The following is a 24429-nucleotide window of genomic DNA, read 5'->3' on the forward strand; positions in this document are numbered from 1 at the left end:
AAGAAGTATGGTCAGGCTGGGTTGATGGTGGGTGACACAGGGACCTCGATGGCAGCATAGACTGGTGAGTAGATGATTAAGTGCGCAGGTGGGTGATGATGAGGGATCCGTGAGATGACTGGTAATCCACAACGACCGAACAGGAACAAGACACAAGGAGTAGCTGAGCAGATGGACAAAGACAAGAATCACGGAGGACCTCAAACAACAATCTGACAAGCAAGAGACGAAAGACAGGGCATTAAGTAGGCTGGTGGAATGAGCTGCAGCTGCCGGTAACACCCACATGAAACAATCAACATGACTTAGCATGAGACGAGCAGGAAAGTGCAATCATGAACCGTGACAGTACTAATGTATTCTAAATTCTTCTGGTCGGTCCATACTATAAAAGGAACCCCCGAGCCTTCTAACCAGTGGCGCCATTCTTCCAAAGCCATCTTGACTGCCAACAATTCTCGGTTACCAATATCATAATTGCATTCGCCAGGGGATAATCGATATGAAAAAAATGCACACGGGTGCATCTTGTCGTCTGAGGGAGAACGTTGGGATAACACCACACCTACCCCCTGGATCAGGGGTGATTAAGATAAGGGCCAAAAAGAAGCAGCCCTTCAGTTTGGCAAACACAGCCTCGGCTGTGTCTGACCACCTGAACGTAGTCTTGGGGGAGGTCAAGGCGGTCATAGGTGCGGCTAGTTGACTGAAGTCAACTTCTGGGGTGAACCCCAGAAACCTCTGTAGGGCATTACAGGAATCTGGACTTGGCCACTCTACCACAGCCTTAACTTTCTCGGGATCCATGCATACTCCCTCAGTCGACACGATATACCCAAGAAACGGAACAGACTGTGCATGAAAAGCGCATCTCTCCGCCTTGACAAAAAGCCCATTCTCTAGCAACCTCTGAAGCACTCGTCGAACGTGCTGCATGTGTTCTTGGAGAGAAGAGGAAAAAATCAATATGTCGTCCAGGTAGACATATATGAATTGATTGATCATATCTCGCAGCACGTCGTTGATGAATGCCTGGAAGACAGCTGGGGAGTTGGACAGTCCGAAGGGCATGACCAAGTATTCAAAGTGCCCCTTGGGGTTGTTAAAAGCGGTCTTCCATTCATCCCCCTCCCCTCCCAATTTCGTGAAGATAGACGCTCCCTGCAACCTCAACGGCAAAGGTTATGTATTCTTTATTGTGATGTTGTTCAGTCCCCGGTAATCAATACAAGGTCGCAGCGACCTGTCCTTCTTCCCCACAAAAAAGAACCCTGCCCCCGCTGGAGAAGAGGAAGTGCGGATGAACCCCGAAGCTAGAGAATCAGAAATATATTTCTCCATAGCCTCCCTTTCTGGGACAGAAAGTGAATATAATTTGCCTTTAGGCAGAGACTTACCTGACAGTAAATCTGTGGCACAGTCATAGGGACGATGCGGAGGGAGAGAAGCAGCACAAGACTTACTGAACACTTCCTTCAGGTGGAGGTACTCCGCGGGCACGTTAGACAAATCCACTGCTTCCTCCTGAAACATAGACATAGAAACAGATGGACAGGCAGACACTAGACAAGACTCATGACACTTGTTACTCCAGGCCAGGATGGAATGCAGTTGCCAGTCCACTTTGGGGTTGTGACGGAGGAGCCAGGGGTGAACAAGGACTATGGGTGCAAGGGGAGAGTCAAGTATGTAGAATGCAATAATTTCTGAGTGGTTGCCTGATGTGATGAGGGTGATGTCTTCAGTGATGTGTGAGATGACCGGCAGTCTTTGTCCATTGAGGGTGTGAACCATGATCTGGTGAGTGAGGGATTTGAGGGGAATTTGAAGTCTACGTGCAAGTGCATAGTCCATGAAATTAACTTCAGCCCCAGAGTCCAGAAGTGCTTGACAGTCGTGAAGTCGTGCTGACCATCTTAGTCTTACCGGGAGGAGTGTAGATGATGATGAGGTCTTCTCGGTGGAGATCCCACCCGATAGTAGCCTCATACTTACTACCGCGCTTGGCCCTTTTACCGGACATATGTAGGCATGATGTCTGGTACCACCGCAGTAGAGGCACAGACCCAGGGACCTCCGCCTCTCCTTCTCCTTTGGGAAAGCCGAGCTCGTCCTACCTGCATTGGCTCCTGATCATAGGAGGGGCTGGCCACATCCCTGCCGCTGACTCGGCATCCGTATGAGCTCTCGGTGTGGAATTGGGTAGGTTATGTCGTTCAACTCGTGTCAGTCATGCATTGACCCTTAGTGCCAGCTCAATGAGTCCATTGAGTGAGGTCAGAAGGTCCAGGGCATAGATTTTCCTCTGGATGTGGTCAGCCAGCCCATGCAGGAAGATGTCCCACTACGCCTCCTCGTTCTATTGACACTCAACCGCCAGGGTGCGGAACGCGATTGAGAAATCCGAAACTGATCTCTCTCCTTGACGTAATTTGGCTAGCCTCCTAGCCGCCTCTCTCCCAGCGACGGCCCGATAGAAGACCCGCTTCATCTCAGCGGCGAGTGTCTGGAACGAGGCACAGCATGGATCTTGATTCTCCCACATCGCTGTTCCCCGTAATGCTGCTCTCCCAGTGAGCAGTGTCAACACGAACGCCACCTTGGCTTGTTCGTTGGAGAAGGTCCTGGGTTGAAGAGAGAAGTACATATTGCATCATGTTAGGAAAGCTCTACAGAAATTAGGCTCACCAGAGTAGGAAGGTGTGGTTCTGGCTGGGAGGGGGTCTCCAATGGTGTGGGAGGAACGGGCGGTGTGAGTGGCGCAGTGGGGGCTCGCAGAAGCTGTAATTGCTGCTTGAGCTCATACACCTGCACCACCAAAGCCTGGACGGCGCGACCAGTGTCATTAAGATTCCGTTCATGGGAGTCCATCCTTTGAGCACTGGCGCTGAGGAACTCTTCCAATGCCAACGATGGGTTACTCGCTGCTTCCATGGGTAGTCAGACCGTTCTGTCATGTTTGCACAAAGGACAGGAAGCAAATGCAGGTAAAGCAGGTGATTGAGTGTGCAGGTGGGTGATGATGAGGGATCAGTGAGATGACTGGTAATCCACAACGACCGAACAGGAACAAGACACAAGGAGTAGCTGAGCAGATGGACACAGACAAGAATCACGGAGGACCTCAAACAACGATCTGACAAACAAGAGACTAAAGAAAAGGCATTAAGTAGACTGGTGGAATGAGTTGCAGCTGCCCACATGAAACAATCAACATGACGTAACATGAGATGAGCAGGAAACAGTGCATTCATGAACCGTGACACCAAGTTTACAGCAACACGTGAAATTGCATAGACATGAACAGCCATCAATCACTTAATTAACCCTCGCTTTGAGTTCCTCAGTGAGGTTAAAATTATATTAGATACACCAGTACAAATGTCTGAAGTTACTACTTTCGTCTCCTGTGTAAACGGGGGTTCCTTTTGTTGTCGTTGAAAGGGGGTTTCCCGATGTCGCTGATTGGCTGGAAGTTCAGTAGTTGCTGAAGTGACATCTTGTGAAGCCCGTGGCTGGGCGTTGGCTGACAATGCAGAGTTGTGGGCTGGTTGAAGTTAAACGGGCACTTGAGGTCAGACTCGGAAACACAGCGTTACAAAACTTAACTCAGAACACGAAACTCTCAAACGGAAAAGAAAAGAAACGGACAGAGTAAATGGACAGATGTTCTTCTCATCATGGCTAAGTAGCAGCAGGTGTGAAGGCCGAAGCACACTGGAACTGCACTCAAAGAACTCTTACAGTGATGACTAAAATCATGGCTAAAAGCAAAATCTAGGAAGCAATGCTACAAGCTAAAAGCAAGATTTGATGGTGTCCTAAGTATTTAAACTGGCCTGTTGGCCACACCTCAAATGTTGTCTTGACCAATCAGATATTTTCTTTGCTCGGGGTATCATAAATCATATGTTATCTTATCAAGCACGTGGTCCGAATTTTCCCGCACTTGCAGGGTCTAATTTTGGACATGATTTCTATGACAAGAATATGATACATTTGACAAATAACGGATGGTCAGAAACTTTTCAAGCAAGCAGATTGAAGCACAAACATACTAAACATGAATATGAATCATTAAGCTATGCCATAGTTATTAAAAGACATACACAATAATTGATTATAAACATGATAGTCAAATGTGTGGGTTACATGTAAGTGAATATGGAGTTAAGCGATGGACTGATATTCATTTATAAGTCATTTTGTGTTCAAGAGTTTCCGTGCCATTCTCTGACATAAAGATTTCTGTGGAGACCAGAGGTTAAAAGGCCCCCTAGGAATTTCAGTCTGGTTCTGCTAGGTGGGGGAAGTCAATCCAAAGATCTTGTGTACTACTCTCATGGGTTTACATGTGATGTCCGGCGTTGCATCTCAATTACTTGCCCCAAACTTGAAAATCTCTTCTCCAATTTGAAATTGTCAATAATAGTTCTAGTGGTGTTAATGTTGAAAGCTGTTCTGTGAAAAAGTTGGTTGGTTGGTTATCTTGCTTTGGCTCGTGTTTCAACCACAGTCCTGATCGACTCTTTAATTTGCCTGGTTTGGGTCTGATGGGTCTTCTCTCAAACAAACTCATACAGCTCTCTGTGTCCCCCTCCATCTGTTAGTGGATTACTAGCTTCCTGACAGACAGGCAGCAGCTAGTGAGGCTGGGCAAACTCACATCCAGGACTATCACCATCAGCACTGGTGCCCCCCAGGGATGTGTTCTCTCCCCACTGCCCTTCTCTCTATACACAAGTGACTGCACTTCAGAAGGCCCTTCTGTCAAGCTCCTGAAGTTTTCAGATGACACCACAGTCTTCGGCCTCATCAAGGACGGAGATGAGTCTGCTTACAGACAGGAGGTTGAGCAGCTGGCTGTCTGGTGCAGTCTTAACAACCTGGAGTTAAACACTCTCAAAACTGTGGCGATGATAGAGGACTTCAGGAGAAACCCCCCTGCACTCCCCCCACTCACTGTCATGAACAGCACGGTGACAGCAGTGGAGTCATTCAGGTTTCTGGGAACCACCATCTCTCAGGACCTAAAGTGGGAAACTCACATAGACTCTGTAGCATTTGGACCAATCAGACACACCATTTTTCATTTGATTTAACAAATAAATAATTGATTAGATTAACAAGTGATCACAGAACTCTCTAAACATACTGGTTGTCTGGGAACGACTCTAGACCCCTGGTTATCATAGGAAGCACAACACCTCAGCCAGACCAGATAACTTATACAACCTAAAGTTCAACGGGGACCTGACTTGACTCTGGAAGATCAACGGGGGCCTGACTTGACTCTGGAAGATTAACTGTGGCTGCCATCTTGTGCAGTGGCACTGGGCTGGTGGCCATCTTGTGCAGTGACACTGGCCTGGCGGCCATGTTGTGATGAGACTCTGGAATGGCAGCCATTTTGTGGAAAGTTTCTTGACTGGCAGCCATCTTGGGAAGACATTTGGAGTGGGAGATACTGCAGGACTGCGATGTTCCTCATCCACAACACCCACAGTAAATGCAGAGCCACTTAGTTGAAGTGCCAGATCTATATAAACTTCCAGTTTCCAGTGAAGTTTGTGCAATGGCATGGTCAAACTGAGTAACTCAGACAGCCCTCCTCTGAAAAAGATCATGAGGCATACCTCATCCATGTTGGTTAAATAAGCCAACTCAACAAAGTCCATCACATAGTCCTCGATGAGCAGATCTCCTTGACGTAGACACATAAGCTGGCTCCTGGATGCATGACTGACCTTGATGTATTCCTTAAGGCTGCTGGATCCTGGTTTGGCGAAGTCTTCTGTAACGTGGAGTCAAAGATTTTCGTATTCAATTGCAGTACTTTATTTTCAAGAGTGGTCAAACCGGCAGAGATCAGAGAACAGCGTCAGATACAGTATGTCAGGGGATATCCAAAATCAGCAACAGAAACAAGCTGAGGTCGGGGCAGGCAGCAGAGAATCACAGTCGGTACACACAATCCAAGATCAAACACGGAAGGAACAAACACAGGGAAAACGCTCAGAAATGTCAGACAGAACAAAACAAAAATTTTGCAATGGGTGAGAGTCCAAACACAGTATATATAGGGAAATGGTACTGGGGAACACCTGGTGGTGATTAGCCCTAAGCATGGGATTATGGGAAATGGAGTCTGGAAGTGGGTCCTGAGTCAGTCCTGAGTGACGATTGTGACAGAAATAAAGCATTATGAACATAGCCTGCTTATTCAGTTGAGTCTGTTTATGTTTATTTGTTGTCCCAGTAGCCTATATACATCACATCACATAGAAAGAATGATAATTTCTATATTTTTATTTATTTTATATTTTATTTAAAAATCTTTATGAGATTTGTAAATTGTACAGTGTCCCAACTTTTTTTGAATTGGGTTTGTTCTTGCACATAGCCTACCTCCATCTACTTAATCTTTTGAAGTTTTAAAAAGTGAATTGCTATCAAGTAAGATCTTTATATGACATTTACTGTAACTATAGTTGCAAACAGTGCTTCTAAATATCGGCATTTCCTATATGTATAGGCCCAAATGGCACAAATAATTACTGCTGATATGCTTAGCAACAGCACTGTGCTAATGCTTTTGCAAAACAGTTCAATCATTAGACACATTGGTAGTTTTAACCTATATTTTACTCAAAAAAAACAAACTATCAGGACCACTGAGTGTCTCATAACAACATTCAAGTACAGCTGAAATTAGTCAACATTATTGAGATAATGATTTTAATTGTACAAAATATAATTGTTTGACATTTTCAAAAGCTTAGACAGATACCTTGTTTTTTTATTTATGTAACCCCTTATTTTGACTGATTATAAGCTGAAAAATAAAACTTTTTATCTCACAATTCTAACTTTTTTATTGCAACTGCAAATTAGAATTGCACATTTGAATTTTTTTTTCTCTTCAATATTGAGATATAAACTCGCAATACTGAGTTATAAAGTCAGAATTTCAAGAGAATTTAGAACTCCGTTCTGAGAAATAAAGTGAGAATTGCAAGAAATAAACACATTAGGGTCTACAATCAACTTCTTTTAATCATTAAATCAAAAATTTACAGTGTGCCACATTTATTTTGTGCAATAGATATCATTATAGAATAAGAGTAGAAGAAAAAAACACTACTTAAACAGTTTTAAAAAACATATTTATTCTCAATGTTGAAAATAATTTATTTAATTGTTTGATGTGAACATCTATCATGTGGCATAACCAATGTTGATCCAACAGGATTTGAAGAATAACTAGACAGGACCACTGGTTCAAAACAGAGTATTTACTAGAGATCAATTAAACAGTGTAGTAAATTAAGTTTCAGTTATCTTTTATACTCTTTAATAAGAGAGTGATTATCATTCAATACCATACTTTCCCAGTCAATAAAAAAAGCTTGAACATCACCAAATGCTGTATGTGCATTTTACAATTTAAAAATACAGAGTAAAATGATAAGCCACATCAACATTAGTTATTTCCATGACTACATTTATTTAAAAATAAACAAAACAAAAATAAAACAATAAATGGCATATAACATATTTTTTTTATCTTTAAACTACATGAAGCTGTTATGAAACAGATCAAAGCTTAATATATACCATCAAATGAAAGCTAGAAATGTTAACACCTCAAGCATAGTAAAGAAATATAGAATATAGTTATTAGTACAAAATAACAGTTGAATAATCTAATTCATTTTGATTCACTCAGGTAACACTACAAACATTTATTTTTAACATTTATTTTGTAAAAAAACAAAATGCCCATTAAAAACTCCAAAACACACTTTATATACTCTAGTAGAAACCTACCATTTGCAAGCTATGGAGTTATATTTGAAGGAACTTTTGAACTTTTGTGGAGTTTTGCCATTTGAGACTTCGGAGGAGACGTTATATGAAGAATCTGAAGCCTCCTTATCAAAACAGCTCCATCTGGCCTTCCCTCTCTTCTTGCAGCAGAAGTATTGACTGGTCTTAATAGAGGATTCCTCATTACAGTAGTCAGACAGACTCTTCTTCCACTAAATGATTGGAAAGAAAGTAAATCAGATATCAGAAATAAATATGCAAAGAAAAAACACTACATTAATAAGATAGGCCTACATCTACAATGAAAGAGAGAGAGTGCAACAGTCATGAGTGAATTATACAAGCACAAAGCGGTTTACTTTGACAATGGTCCAATGTTTTGGATACTTTGTCACCGAAGACTAAATATTGAAACTAAAACAAAGAGAGATTTTGTCTAAAGACCTTGATTGTGCATGAGAGCGTACAACAATGTCCATATAAAGACAAAGTAAACAATAAGACTGATAGTGCCCCTAGATCTGTCGTCTCTGCTACTGTACAATGATACTCAGAGCATGTAGCAAAAATCTGCATGATTAAGGACTTCAGTTATGAGCAAACAATTAAAAACCTTCAGTGTGATACAAATAAGACTTTATTAACTACATAAACACTTAAACTAGTCTAACACACACACACACACGGTTGGAATAGGAAAAGGGTTAAAGCTTAAGCAGTAAGAGAAGAGAAATAAAGACATGAAGGTATGGTAGAATTTGATATTCAGCAGATCTACAGTCTGAAGGACTTTTACTTTGTAAAAGGTGTCAATTAATAAGACTGAGTTTGATACTTGCACGTCTCGCCTGTTTGAAAAAGAGTCCTGATGCACTTTAGGGCTAGTTGGTCTCTGCTGAAATGAGTTGATGAGAAAGACCAGTTCGAATCAGAGGACATTGATGAAAGGAAAGTCAAGGCCGAAAGCCTGGCACAAGCTTAGGGTGGTTTTTAAAGCTCTTAGCTCAGCATCTTCTCCTGGAATTCCTGATCTGGTGATCAGTGTTCTAAATAGTGTGGCGATGTCACATCCTCAGGATTTGAATGAGCCAATGAGGAATGGTACATTTTGGAGGGAAGTTTTACAACTCTTTGTCTCTAGTCTGGTGTCATATGAAATTAGATTGGGGGGTTCAAGAGAAGAATCTTTAAGATTCTTATAAAACTAATCTTTCTAACATTCCTGGGAGCCGTAAACCTAGTGTTATCAGATAGTGTGCCTTTGGTTGCTATGGAACCAGAGCCCTGTTCTGCCTTTTTTGAGGTGATAGTTGCATTTTGGGGGAAGGGTCCATAGACCCTTTAGTAAGAATAGGAGGCATTAGATATTATTTGTTAAATATAACAAATAGTTTTGTGTCTGCTTGGTCCAATTGCTACAGATGTTAGCAGTTAAGAACTGGATTATTTAAACCAGATGTGAATGTTAACAAACACTGTGACTCTGTAGCGCTAAAACATTTTGAGAAAGGCTACACAGTCTTAATTAATGGTAGAGTTTGGTGCTGGATTGACAAATGACAGACGTGGTTGAGAGCTTCAGGGATGAGATGTTAGCACTCATAACAAGTTAGCATTTTAGAACTTCTGGTTCAATCATTCTGGATGACTTGGTCGATTATGTACAATGTCTGCAATTTATTGGTCTGGGTATTAAGATTTGTATAGCTTAATATAATGGAAATTATGTCCTTACTAAAAATATGTAGTGGAAAAACCCATTAGAGAGTTATGTTATTTTAAAATATCACATAGTTTTATATATATTTTGGACTATGGGGGGCGGCATTATTCTGATGACGTCAAATGGTTGCACTCGGTGAGCTGCTGCCGCTATCTGTTGATGTTTTAACTGCAACACAAGTCAGAATAGATAACTTGGAAAATAAAATACTGACATTATGACTACAGCTACTGAAAGATCTAACAGGTGGTGATGAATACACGTATAGACTTAAACCAAATGCTGTATCATCGACTTTTCCTCACAGGGAGTTTAAATGCCCCAGATCTTGTACTTTTACATACTTTTTTGTGGGTTTTCTATTACATATTTCAATAAGAGACACAATTTATATTATATTAAGCAATACATGTCTTAATACCCGGGGAACCCTTTAAAGACTGAAATGGAGAAGCTTAAAATCATTCCACTGTGTTGTAGTTTGCTTACAGCCTACATTTAGCTTTGTTCTTCTGGTGAAAATTCATAAAATGTATATAAGAATGATATACTTTTGTAATCATCAGAACTTATTTTCCGCAATACTCTAAAAGCAAACAAAAAAAAAATCTAATTGGGTTTTTGTTGAGAGAAAAAGGGTGATGTTAATGTCCAGGTTTGCCTACAAAAATATGTCATCACTGAAGCGCTCCAATTCATTTGTTGCTGCTTCCATTTAGTTTGGTGGTATGATTCATACAATAAAACTATAAAGTAGTAGTTCTCAATTTATATCACAGGAGAAGTACATTTGAGTTTGTAAAAAAGGTCCTGTGAATATAGTCTTGTGAAAGCTACACCTGTTATTAGAAAGTATAATAATGTCAAGATTCTCACCGCTTGTTCAGCACAACAGATTTGCTCTTCTGGTTTTCCATTAATGCCGCAGCAGACACCGAACCAGGACTGAAGTTGATTGATAGCATCAGCCTGACGATGCTCACGGCCAAAGCCACTCTGAGGAAACATGTCCTTAGGATACCGGACCGGAGCTTTACTGAACTGACAGATATCTTGCAGGTTGCCTGTAAATGGGAAGGCAGGGGGGAAATCAACCTCTGGACCCATCCTGGGTCCCACTGAGCGAGGGCCAAACACTGGGCGACCTGATGAGACAGATGAGAGATTTTTTAAATGTAAAAAACTTAAAACTTAAAACTTTTTACCAATATTAACAGGTTAAATATCTTTAAAATTCTGCAATTCAACCAGTGTTATATTAATTGAGTCCATGGCTTAAACACTATTGAAGAGCTTTTTATATAAACACATAAAATGTTCCATCTAAAGACCATCCCAAGTTCTCGCTCAGAAGTCGAGACACACTGGCCAAACTGAATCTCAGCTCCCAAACCAAAACACATTATAGGATGCAACTGTACCTATTGGAGCATTCTCAGGGTGAAAGTTTGTGTCTTCTCTCTCGGTCATGTCTGAAGAGCCTGCAGCTAAATACACACAAAAAAACCCAGGAGAGGATGTAAAACACCAATCAAACTAATCCATTGACTTTACATTGAGAAACAGCAAGTGATCACTCACCCATCACTTTGGAAAGGTCAGGGAATATTAGTCTCTGCTCTGAAATAAGACAAAGAAAGTGTAAACTCTTGCTTTACAGATGAAATTAAGTTTTGCCTATTAAGTCAACATGAATTTTAATGAATCAAAACATATCCATTACAAATATAAACCAACTGATCAATCAACAGGACAAGTCAAACACTGATCATGGCCTTACCGATGGGCCCTAATTCAGACCTAAATCCCAACTCCCACTGAAGGCCATCTGCGAATGAAAGAAAACAACGATCAGGTCAGGCTTCTGACAAGAACAGCTTTGCTTTAATCATCAGTGATGACATTACCAGCAAAACTTGCATTCAAATTAGCAAAATTTAGCTGGCAAAAAAGGTCCACTGTCTACTACTGACAGTTGTATAGTGATGTATGAAGCACAGCTAACACTTCTAGAAGTCATCATCCACACACTTGACCAAATAAAACATTTGGCTAAATCTGTCTTTGGAAGTTTTACTTAACATTTCCTGCAAAAACAAACAGAACAACATCAGTGACCCACACCAGCTTTCAATCTGCTTGTTGTGTTGGTGACATGCAAAGTTGTGCTTTTTTTGAACAACAATTTAACTGTCCATTTTTTAAATCTGAATGGTATGTTGTTATATAATATGTAAGGTCCACCCACTGGTCCAACGTCGGCAGCCAATAATCTTACACAATAACTTCCTTAAATTAATTACTTATATTAACTGCCCATTAACTATATTGTTTTATCCATGAAACTCACAATCATGCTGAACTAAATATCTGTGGATCCCTACTGAAAAAACAAAACAAAAAAACTATAGAAACCATCATAGAAATTCAGATGGTTTCCACTACAAATACCATTACAAAACATCAACTACTTAAACATAAAAAAAGGTTTCCTGTGGATTAGTTTGATACATATTCCCTTAGGATTTAGTGATTTAATTAGCCACCAATAAAAGGCAACAAATTACCAGAAGAGAGCAACAGGGACATTACATTAAAACCAACACAATTCCTGTGAAGGTTTCTATAGTTTTTCAGCAGGAAAGAATCGCTGACATTCACAATAACATGCTGGTGTGATATTATTCAACTATAGACTATACATTTAAAATATGGAGGAGTGGTTATGGTATAAATTTGAGAATATAATTCCAACAGACCTTCATCAGCTAGCGTGTGAGTAATTTCCCTTTGGAAAGGAAAGTCTGGAAAAGCAGGACACATTGGCATTAGTCATTAGAGGGAAGAAAGAAAACTAAAAAAGTTTTTGTAAAAAGTGATTATGGTTTAAATTTGAGATTATATAATTCAAACAGACCTTCATCCAGTAGCGTGTGAGTAATTTCCCTTTGGACAGGAGAGTCTGGAAAAGTAGGACACATTGGCATTAGTCATTAGCGGGAAGAAACAAAAATACTTGGATAACATCCAGAACATCTGCAAGCATGTTTAATGGAACTCTGTTATCCATGGAAAAAAAATCTATTCACAAACAAACACTGCCTTACAAAACATGACAAAAAATTTCTACAGTCATAAACACCCCATACATTTATATTACTTCTTATAAATGATATATACAAAAGTAGCCTACTCCATGTCTGAGCCATGTTCTGTGCAAACGACATGAAAACATTAGCGTGACACAGGCCTAAAAAGTTGCATTTACCTTCAGATGCGTCGCACAGAAGAGCGAGTAAAAGCGTCAAATAAAGTCGTGAAGAGCTCATGGTCAGGGATGTGCCCTCAGTCAAACACTTCTCTGTTGAAGTTAACGTGTATCTGACGCGGAGGGAGCTGACCGTTCACTGTTCCGCTCTTCAGCTTTTAAAGACAAACCCTGCAGTCAGGAGAAGATCATGTGGAGGAGGAGGAAGACCATCTTCACCTTTAAAGACTTGCTGTCACACTTTAACTCCTTTACAGTAGGTCACTTCTATTTTTTTTTTCTGCCTACCAGTACGTGCCCCGTCTTATCTTGTACCAGCCACCCAAAAATAATAAGTCAGTGGAAAGGAGGATGGAAAGGAGCCCTACTTAGTATTTACTGTCAAAAATACACTCATTTCCATGTCACTTTCTTTCAAAATTTTGATCTACACGAGTCGCTTAGCTTATCTACAAAAAATTTGTCAATTGTGAATGATGCTTTTGATTTATTTTAATACCTTCTTGGTCGTGAATTGTAGTTTAACTAGCATTATTATTATGAAATAAATGTATTTTAAATATATTATTTATTTTTTTTACTATGGAGGGTACTGAAAAAAAACTGTGATGGCTCACTGATTTTGGCTCCAGGTACAGCTGGAGGGGATATCTCCGATGTGGAAATGAGTTATAGAAACACTAAAATCTCAGAAACTACAGAGCTGACCCTGACTCAGTCTTATATTAACAAACACAATAGTGCTGGTGCTAACAGCCTTGGATTGCCCAACAGTTCTGGTGTTTCTTGTGTTGTTTAGCCAGACAGGGATTTGTTCCCTTGGACACACAATATCAACACACAGTAAAGTCATGGGACTTTGGGAACTTAATCAACTGTTTTTGTCTACTCTGACATATCTTAGACATAATATTGCCATGAGACCAAAATTAAATTAAAGATATTTACTAAATGAATAGATCAAAGAATGAATTGCAAAAGCAAAATGAGTCGGTGAAAAAAAACTTAAACTATTTAAGAGAAATGCACAGTATTATCATTAAATTAAAGAGGTAAAATGAATTTACAATTTAAAATCACAAATACATTGTAAAGGCCTAAAGAAAATAGTTGAGGATTAGATTTACAAATATTATCAACTTCAATAAATTATTACACAATTTATTACATTTACAGTGCAATTTACCAGTAACTCAGGACTGAATACAATGGTTCTACAGCAAATTCATAATTTATTCTGCCCTTAACCTGTTTGCACCGAAGTGACGAATTCAATGGAAAAAAAAAGGTTCTAGTCAAAACCAGATGCTGTTAACACTTGATGAGGATCTCTTGTGCCCAGACGAGCTTCAGGATTGTGGAAGAAATGAAGTACTGTACCAAAAGTCATATAATGCTTGACAATTATTTAAATATGTTCTGAATGTTAAAGGAGCGTTACTTCCCTAACAGTTTCTCTGTTTATTTATTGTTTAAATCAAGTTCTTCCTCATTCTAACATTTTATGGAGCTTTCCCCTTAATACAAGGAAAACTGAAGGAAATGACATCTGATGCCGTCATTTCAAGAATGCTTGATAGTTTTTTCTCCCTGAACACAAACTATGCGGGCACTTATTGACAAAGAGAAATGATGTTTGATATTTAGGCTACAAATATAAACATCTGTCATTTGCATTAATCTCAGTTATATTAAGGGGCTGTTTGAAATGCTTGAATCTAATCGATTGATGAATGATTTAGGATGTGCAGTTATTTTCAGAGAAATGCAGATAAAAAAGTTCCTGGGAGGTCTTGACCGTGATACAGTTCAATATCACTTTGCAAACCATTTCTGTTATTTATTTTAAAAGTCTTACAACTGTCATGATCGTGGCCTTTTCTCCTCTTTCTCTGTCTCCCTCTTGTGATCAATTACTCACTCTATCACGCACACATATCCACTCCTCCATTCATTATCGCTTTCAGCTGTTTCCCCTTTTCGTTCCCTTCTCCTCACCTGTCCCTCCTTTTGCCCTTGATTGTCTCCGCTTCTTATTCTCTCTTTCTAGCCCTGTCTCTTTGTCGGATTATTCAATGACCTTTCGTGAGACACGTCTGTTTCTAGTCCGTCCTGTCTTGTTCGTGGTTTGTCTAATCATTATTGCTACCGTGAGTTATACTGTCCCTGGACTGTGTATTATCCGCCTGTGCCTGTTTGCAGAGTACCTGTGCAGCACCTGCCCTTGGCTTTTCACACCGCTGGCGGTCTTCTCTGTTCTTGGACTGGGTGTTGGCATCCCGGGATTCCTGCCTCTGCCCCCGAGGAGATTTATGTAGTTTTTTCCCTTTGACCCTGGCGTCTGGCTATTTCTGTTTTTGGCTGAAAGAAGCCCGTGATTTTGGTTTCATTATTCTGTGAGAGGCTATTTTCTTTATTAAAGACTGTCAATTGTACCCCGCCCTGGTCTACCATCGTTCTTACCTTCTAACAGAATAATCCGACCAGAAGATGGACCAGGCGAGTGTTAATCCCCTTCAGAGTGCGGTCGAGCTTCAAGGCACTCTGCTGGGGAAACATGAGGAGGATTTGTGCGCCACCAGACGTGCCGTAGAATCCCTGACCGCCCAGCTCTCGGATCTAACTCAGCAGTTCCACCACTACCGTCATGAGACCACTGCCTCAGCTGGACAGCGCGACCCTTCTGAGCCACGCATAAACAACCCACCATGCTATTCTGGTGAGCCTTTACAATGCCGAGCCTTTCTCACCCAATGCGAGGTCGTTTTTTCTCTCCAGCCGTCCACTTACGCCGAGGATCGAGCTAAGGTGGCCTATGTGATTTCTCTTCTCAATGGACGGGCTCGAGAGTGGGCGGCAGCGAACTGGGAGGCAGAGGTAGACTGCATCTTTAAGTTTTCTCTGTTCAAGGAAGAGATGATCCGAGTATTTGACCGGTCTGCTCATGGCGATGAAGTATCCCACCTCCTGTCCACCTTGCGCCAGGGGAAGAGGTCAGTCACAGACTTTTCAATTGAGTTTCGTACATTGGCCACTACGAGTGGATGGAACGGTCCGGCACTAATCTCCCGCTTTCTCGAGGGCCTGAACTCTGAGATTAAGGGTGAGGTCTTTGTCCGAGAGGTTCCTGACAATTTAGACTCCCTTGTCAAACTGGCTCTTCGCATCGAAAGATGCTTCGAGAGGCGACGAAGGGCTCGCGGATTGGAGGCTTCGTTACTGCCCTCTTCCACAACGACCCGCCCGCCACTGCCCTCTGCTGCTGATCCTGAGCCGATGCAGCTGGGGGGGCTTCGCATATCTACACGGGAACGCCAACGCAGGATTATGGATCGCCTATGCATGTACTGTGCTGCCGCTGATCATTTTGTCTCCAGGTGCCCAGTAAAAGCCAGCGCTCGTCAGTAGGCGGAGGGTTGCTGGCGAGCGCTACATAATGGGTCTCTCCGTCTAAGTCCTGCACTTCCCTTCCCGTACACCTCCGCTGAACGGGATCGTCTGTTTCCTGCTCAGCATTGCTGGATTCGGGGGCGGAGGGGAACTTCATTGATGAGACTTGGGCTTTAAGACAAGGTATTCCCCTCTTAGATTTACAAGACTCCACCCCCCTGTTCGCCCTAGATGGTAGTTCCCTTCCTAGGGTACAGAGAAGGACTTCACCATTAACTCTTACTGTTTCAGGAAATCATAGAGAGACTATTTCTTCGTTTTTTTTTTCATTCCCCTTTTACTCCCGTGGTTTTAGGCCATCCGTGGTTAGTTCTTCATAACCCCCAGATTAACTGGGCAGAAGGCACTATTCTTTCTTGGAAATTGTCTTGTCATGTCGATTGTCTGTCTTCTGCTGTTTCCCCTGTCTCGCCCGTAACTGTTTTTCAGGAGGAGCCAGGTGATTTGTCTGGAGTTCCGGAGGAGTATCACGATTTGCGGGAGGTCTTCAGTCGTTCCCGGGCCACTTCTCTCCCCCCTCATCGCCCGTATGACTGCAGTATAGATCTTCTCCCAATGTACAATGCCCCCCGAGGTAGACTATACTCATTATCCACCCTCGAGAGGGAGGCGCTCGAGAAATACCTTTCTGAATAGCTAAACGCGGGTACCATCGTTCCTTCCTCGTCTCCATCGGGAGCCGGTTTCTTCTTTGTTAAGAAGAAAGATGGCTCCCTGCGTCTCTGCATAGACTATCGGGGTTTAAATGATATCACTGTCAAGAATCGTTATCCATTACCACTGATGTCATCTGCCTTCGAAGTCTTGCAGGGAGCTAAGATATTCACTAAGCTCGACTTACGTAACGCCTATCACTTAGTACGTATCAAGGAGGGGGATGAATGGAAGACCGCGTTTAATACGCCCCTCTGGCACTTTGAATACCGGGTCCTTCCTTTCGGATTGGTTAACGCCCCCGCGGTCTTTCAGTCCTTAGTCAATGATGTCCTACGGGACATGCTCAACGTTTTTGTGTTCGTCTACCTAGATGACATTCTGATTTTTTCGCCGTCTCTCCAGGTGCACGTCCAACATGTTCGTCGTGTTCTTCAGCGTCTACTAGAGAATCGACTTTATGTAAAGGCCGAGAAGTGTTCTTTTCACTCCCCCTCAGTTACGTTTCTGGGCTCGGTCATCTCGGCAGAGGGGATTAGTATGGACCCTGCGCCCATCCTGGCGTCCGGGGCACCATCGCTTTTATCCGTCAGCGCTTTTGGTGGTCTTCCTTAGAACGGGACGTGCGACGGTTTGTTGCCTCCTGCGATACGTGCGCACAGACTAAGGCTGACAATTCCCCTCCGGCCGGTCTACTCCGTCCGTTACCGGTTCCAACATGACCGTGGTCTCACTTAGCCCTTGACTTTATCACTGGGCTTCCTCTCTCAGGGGGTAACACCGTGATTCTAACCGTGGTAGATCGTTTTTCTAAGTCGGCCCATTTCATTCCTCTCGCTAAACTCCCCTCTGCCAAGGAGACCGCCCAGATCATGGTTGATCATGTTTTTAAGCTACATGGTTTACCCACTGATATTGTGTCTGATAGAGGCCCCCAATTTTCTTCTCAATTTTGGAAGGAGTTTCGTCGCCTGATTGGGGCATCCGTTAGCCTTTCGTCCGGGTTTCATCCCCAGACGAACGGTCAAGCTGAACGGACTAATCAAATTGTCGCCCGTATGCTCCACAGTCTCACCCATCAGAATCCCGCATCATGGTCACAGCAACTCTCCTGGGCCGAATACGCCCATAATTCGCTCCCCTCCTCTGCTACCGGTTATCAACCTCCGATATTTGCGTCCCAAGACTCTGAATCTAATGTTCCGTCTGTGCAAGCTTTTATTAGCCGTGGCAAACGCACCTGGAGGAGAGTGCGATCTGCTCTCTGTCGAGCTAGAAGACGCATGACTGTTACGGCCAATAGGTGCACAGTTAAGAGCCCTCGCTACGTTTGCGGCCAAAGAAAAAAAAAGAGACAGGGTGATTCGGACCGGAGAGGTAAATTTGAAGTGGATAACCACTATCCACTTCAAATTTACCTCTCCGGTCCGAATCACGTAAATTGTCTCCCCGCTTTATTGGTCCATTTCGCATTGTTAAAGTCATTAACCCTGTCGCAGTAAAGCTTCACCTTCCGCCCAATCTACGCAGAGTCTACCCCGTGTTTCACGTCTCTTGCATTAAACCAGTCATCCGTCCCCCTTCTCGCCCGGTGCGCGTCCCTAGTCTTGTCAATGATTCCCCCATCTACAGGGTTCGCCGCATTCTCGACATGCGCCGTCGGGGACGCGGTCGTCAATATCTGGTCGACTGGGAGGGGTATGGTCCTGAGGAGAGAAGTTGGGTTCCCTCCCGGGACGTCCTGGACCCTTCACTCATCGATGATTTCCTCCGGACCCGCCAGTTGTCCTCAGGAGCGCCAGGAGGCGCTCGTTGAGAGAGGGGTACTGTCATGATCCTGGCCTTTTCTCCTCTTTCTCTGTCTCCCTCTTGTGATCAATTACTCACTCTATCACGCACACATATCCACTCCTCCACTCATTATCACTTTCAGCTGTTTCCCCTTTTCGTTCCCTTCTCCTCACCTGTCCCTCCTTTTGCCCTTGATTGTCTCCACTTCTTAATCTCTCTTTCTAGCCCTGTCTCTTTGTCGGATTATTCAATGACCTTTCGTGAGACACGTCTGTTTCTAGTCCGTCCTGTCTTGTCCGTGGTTTGTCTAATCGTTATTGCTACCGTGAGTTATACTGAGTTATACTGTCCCTGGACTGTGTATTATCCGTCTGTGCCTATTTGCAGAGTACCTGTGCAGCACCTGCTCTTGGCTTTTCACACCGCCGGCGGTCTTCTCTGTTCTTGGACTGGGTGTTGGCATCCCGGGATTCCTGCCTCTGCCCCCGAGGAGAGTTATGTAGTTTTTTCCCTTTGACCCTGGCGTCTGGCTATTTCTGTTTTTGGCTGAAAGAAGCCCGTGATTTTGGTTTCATTATTCTGTGAGAGGCTATTTTCTTCATTAAAGACTGTCAATTGTACCCCGCCCTGGTCTACCATCGTTCTTTCCTTCTAACAACAACAAAAAGATCCAAAGTCCACAATGACACTGAGCAAGCAAATATATTTAACAACAGGATAAAAAAGTATTTGCATGTTTTGTCCCCAAAATTAGGCCTATGTACATATACTTACTCTCAATCTCTCTGCAAAATGTCACTGTTCTTGAAGCAGTTAAACTTGTGGTTTCACTAGTGATGCTGCTGAGAGACACACAAATTAAAGTAATTCACACATACTTAATCTCTCTCTGTTTCTCATACCATTGTCTCAAGCCTCCATTACTAGCTCTAAAATGAGGTGTTAAAAATTATCAACTTGAAATAATTATTGGGAGACTGTCCTCCTCCTAAAAACGCAAGCAGCGTATTACGACCCATTATTACATTTTAAAATCAAGCGCCCTCTAGCGGCCTTATTATGACAGTCTCGTTTGTCGGGTGTGTCGTCATCAAATGACCTTTGACTGTCTCGCCATCCAACCACAGGCCTTCAGGTTTTACAGCCACATGTGTAGCTCATTAGCAGCTGATGAGTTTAGAGTTGCCTTTAAACCTCATGGGTAGAGAAACTTAGCCTACTTATAAAAAGTGGTGTGTAGCAGGCAGTAGCACATAGTGTCAGTTTGGACAGGATATACAGAAAAAGCAAGTGCATGGTTCACTTAAGTCTGTGTTGGTTAGCAGGTGTAGTTTGCTAGCAGCTGGTACCAGCTGTTGGTTGCCTTTAGAGCAATTTATGGTTTAAATTTTACATGCACTTTTAATACATGATTTTGTCTTAACAGTGTGATCTTGCTCCTGTATGTGTGAACAACTCTGAAATGAGATCATATTCCCACTGAATTAAATTGTCTGCTTAAACACACGCCCGTTAGTCCTTACTAGCACACATATTTAGATTTCAACCCATTTATTCATGCAGAAGCTCTTCATAATGGGTTGTGATCTTCATGATCGCTGATGAACTCTCTTCTTCACTGGCAATGAACCTTCTTTTTAAATCTGTTGGCAAGTCCTGCACCTTCACTAAAAACTAGGGGTCAGAAAACATCACTCTTGACCTTCAGTGGCTATTCAACACCATTTCTTTATTTCTTAGGACTGACTTTGCATGTTTTTACTTTTAGTAAATCTGATTAAAATTTCACTGAATAAAGAGTGAAAATTGTGTTTGAGCAGGCAAAACTAGTGATTTGTCTTTCAGGCGAGACCAGTGTGTACCCCATAAATGAGCAGTGTGCAGCAAAGTGTGGCTACAGTGTCAGTGTTTTCTCTCCATCGGAACATGTGGAGCTCCGAGCCTCCTACTTCAGCTGCCACACTGACCGCAAGGTCTGTACAAATGGCCTACAAAACAGTTTAGGGTTATTTATTGCTTTTTCATGCATTTTATTTTACTGGATATTTCAAGAGGATGTAGTGTTCAAATTCAACTTGATTGTGACACACAAAGGAAAGGCAGTCACCTATCTGGGAATTGTCACAGAAAGAAACTCAGTCAGGTTTAAAACAACTTGACGTTTAATACAGTAAATGAGAATTGATTTGTTTTTATTTATTTATTTGGGTGAACCCTTTAAGAAAATTTAGACATTTGTGTTGGAAAACAGCTTCAAAATTTAGAAATCATATTCCTTTAATTTTCTATAATTGGTATTTAAAAGGTCTTTATAAAATCTTGAATTTATCTTCATAAAACCAGCAGAAACCCTGTTTATGGACATGGCCATTTTTTATTATTTTGCTGAATACTTTCGTGAATCCTGAAAAATGCTCAGTGCAACTTTGCTTAAAGGGTTATTTCATCCAAAAATGAAAATTAGGCTGTGTTTTACTCTCCCTCAAGGCATCCCAGGTGTATAACGTTCTTCTTTCAGACGAATCCAATCAGAGTTCAATAAATAATGGTCCTGGCTCTTCCAAGTTGTTTAATGGCGGCAGGTGTGTTTTTCTTTCAACAGTCCAAAAGTATTCAAATAAAGTGCACCCATCCGATTTAATTGTTACAAAAAATGAATGCTGACTTTATATCAGCGTAGATTCATTTGTTTTTAATGATCCAAAACACTACGAGGCGCCGTGCCTATTAAGATAACTTTCACTCTGCCCACTTCCGGCTTGACACTGCTGGCGTGACGCTGTTGTCATTTCGTTCAGTGCACCCTTACCTTCCTAACTAAACTGGATTTACAGCTGTGGATGTGTTTATGACTCGTTATTACAACGAATCTGTTCTGCATTTTCTTTCAGAATCAGAACCCGCTTTACACTAATGCATTTAAAATGAAAATGGTGTAAACGGGGCCTAAATGTAGTATACCGCTCTACTAAAGAAGAAAGAGATACTTATTTAACTCCTACAAGAATATGAATTAAGGAATTAAACAGAGTTTATCAGGATTTGGTCTTTTGCTCTTAGCCATAGCAAATATTATTACATTTTAATAATTTTTAAAATTAAATAATATTTTGTTATCCGGGCAAACGTTTAAGCCATAAACTGTAAAAAAGAATTTGTTGAGTCAACTAAAAATACTTTGTTACCCTGCTGCCTAAATTTTTTTTGTTATCTTGACAACATATTTCTCGTTGAAATAACTTCCCATTAGAGTGGAATTAGTACAGGTAACAAATTTCTTTAAGTTGACTTGACTATTATTTTCTAGTCCAATCGACCTAAATCATGTTTTGTCAACTGGGATCTATTTTTTTTTTTTTTTTTTTTTTTACTTAGATCAATAATCATAATCGAATGTTACTCCACTGCCTTAATTTTTTAAATAAAGATGACAAAACACTTTTTCTTTAAATTTCATTTATTTAATGATATACAAAACACTTTCATTCACATTTAAATTGAACAAGCAATTTGCTGTCAAAACATCAACTGAAAAAGGAATGCAAAATACACAGACACACACACCCTCACACACACCTAAAGATCTGAACCGTCAGTTGAAAATGTGATTTATAATAAATATCCTTGGCATGGAATTGAGAAACATAAATAGTTGCATTTCAGTTCCTCAGATCAAAACCACAGGGATTATTTTTTATTTCATACCTCAATATGAAAATCAGAAGCTTAAACACGTCATATTAACCCTGCACAAGTTTACATGCACTCATGCACACTGAGAAACCAAGATATTATATGGAAGGCAAAAGCAGTCACATTTAGTTACAAGAAATTTGTGTACTGTACTTCTATATAATGAAATATGAATGGAATGCATGTGAAAGCACAAGATATGATATGAAAGGAAATATTAGTCTTATAAATTATTCTAATTTGTTGAGATAGTGAACTGGTGGTTTATTATTAAAAAAATAATAATAAAACTTTATATCCCACAATTCTAACTTTTTTCCTTGCAATTAAAAGTGAAAGTGACGTGACAACACTGACAATTGCAAGTAAGAATTGTACATTTATATCATGCAATACAAAAGGCAATAAAAAAGGCACAATTTACTTTTTTTCTCAGAATTTAGATATAAAAATGAAGTGAGAATTGCAAGAAATAAAACATTAGGGTCTTAAATCTTCTTATTTTCATCATTTAATAATTAAATAAAAAATGCACAATAAATGAGAGCAGAAGAGAAAGAACAGTACTTAAACAGCTAAAAAAGAACATTTATTCTCAAAGTTGAAATGAATTTATTTCATTGTTTGATGTGAACATCTATCATGTGGCATAACCAATGTTGAGTCCAACAGGATTTGAAGAATAACTAGTCAGGAACTAGACAGAATTTACTAGAGATCAATTAAACAGGGTATTAGTAGTTTTTTGCTTGAACATTACTAAACACTGTGTGTGTATTTTAGATTTAGAAATACAGAGCAAAAAAAAAAAAAGGTGCACCACATCACCATTACAGTTATTTATATGACTGCGTTCATTTTAAAATAAAAGTTTTTGGAAAAACAAAACATGTGGGGGCAAATAACATTTTGTTTGATCTGTAAACTACATGAAGGAGCCATTCTGAAACAAATATGAGATCAGGGCTTACATGAATATAAACCATAAAATAAAAGCAATTAAATTAAATGTTTCTGTATTATCGATATGTTATTAAAACCTCAAGCACAGTAAAGAAGTATAGAAAATAGTTATTAGTAAAAAGTAACAGTTGAATGATCTAATTCATTTTGATTCACTCAGGTAACACTACAATCATCAAATTTCTAAATGTATTTTGTAAAAAAACAAAATACCCATTAAAAACTCCAACCACAAACACACTGTACATTCTCCAGTAGAAACCTACTCTTTGCAAGCTCTGGAGTTATATTTGAAGCCTTGAATCTCTTTTGGAGTTTTGCCATTTGAGACTTCGGAGGAGACGTGATATGAAGAATCTGAAGCCTCCTTATCAAAACAGCTCCATCGGGCCTTCCCTCTCTTCTTGCAGCAGAAGTAGTGACTGGTTTTAATAGAGAATTCCTCAGTACAGTAGGCAGACAGACTCTTCTTCCACTAAATGATTGGAAACAGTAAATCAGTGCACAACAAGGTCCATAAAAAGACAAAGTAAACAATAAAACTGAGCAACATCAAAAAATTTAAATGCAGTAAATTACAAAAACCAAAGCACCTTACCACCTTAACAAAAAGTCTTTAAAATGTATTTCACTTTCTGGTGAAATCCGTGGTCTCTGTTGTCAGCTCCTTAAAAAGGCAATGTGCCAGCAATGCGCCTGAACATACCTCTTTTTCAGACCAGCACGCCCATGGGCGCACAAATGGGTGCAAATGCATTTGCTTATTAAACGACGTGCAAACACACTTGCGCTGCACCTTGCGTTGCATTGCGCCGGGTGTATTATAGGGCCCTGTGACTCGGTGCTAAAACAGTTTGAGAAAGGCTACACAGACTCAAATAATGGTAGAGGTTTGGTGCCGGATTGACAAATGACAGGTGTGGTTGGGAAACCTGTTTGGAAACAGGCAATAGAGTGCTTCAGGGATGACATGTTAGCACTCGAAATAAGTTAACATTTTAGAACTTCTGGTTCCATCTTCCTGAAGTCAATGGGTTGAAAAACACTCATTTTTGGT

The 24429-nt window shown here is 41.0% G+C and overlaps 1 protein-coding gene across 13 annotated transcripts in view; it reads right to left on the minus strand.

The window, feature by feature from the left end:
- Positions 1–24429, minus strand: part of ecm1b (extracellular matrix protein 1b) — a 75020-nt gene that overhangs the window by 43393 nt on the left and 7198 nt on the right. The window contains exons 1-6 of one of the 13 annotated variants that reach the window (XM_026284217.1): positions 12822–13004; positions 12471–12515; positions 12313–12357; positions 11334–11381; positions 11135–11173; positions 10975–11040 (exon numbers count right to left, since the gene is read on the minus strand). In XM_026284217.1, the coding sequence (XP_026140002.1) occupies positions 10975–11040; positions 11135–11173; positions 11334–11381; positions 12313–12357; positions 12471–12515; positions 12822–12882 (304 nt within the window). In that variant the 5' untranslated portion in view covers positions 12883–13004. Of the gene's footprint in view, positions 1–10974; positions 11041–11134; positions 11174–11333; positions 11382–12312; positions 12358–12470; positions 12516–12821; positions 13005–24429 lie in introns of those variants that run through there. The other 12 variants (XM_026284215.1, XM_026284214.1, XM_026284227.1 and 9 more) reach the window with 12 other exon arrangements.

Source organism: Carassius auratus, chromosome 16 (genome assembly GCF_003368295.1).
Source record: "Carassius auratus strain Wakin chromosome 16, ASM336829v1, whole genome shotgun sequence".
Lineage (NCBI taxonomy): Eukaryota > Metazoa > Chordata > Actinopteri > Cypriniformes > Cyprinidae > Carassius > Carassius auratus.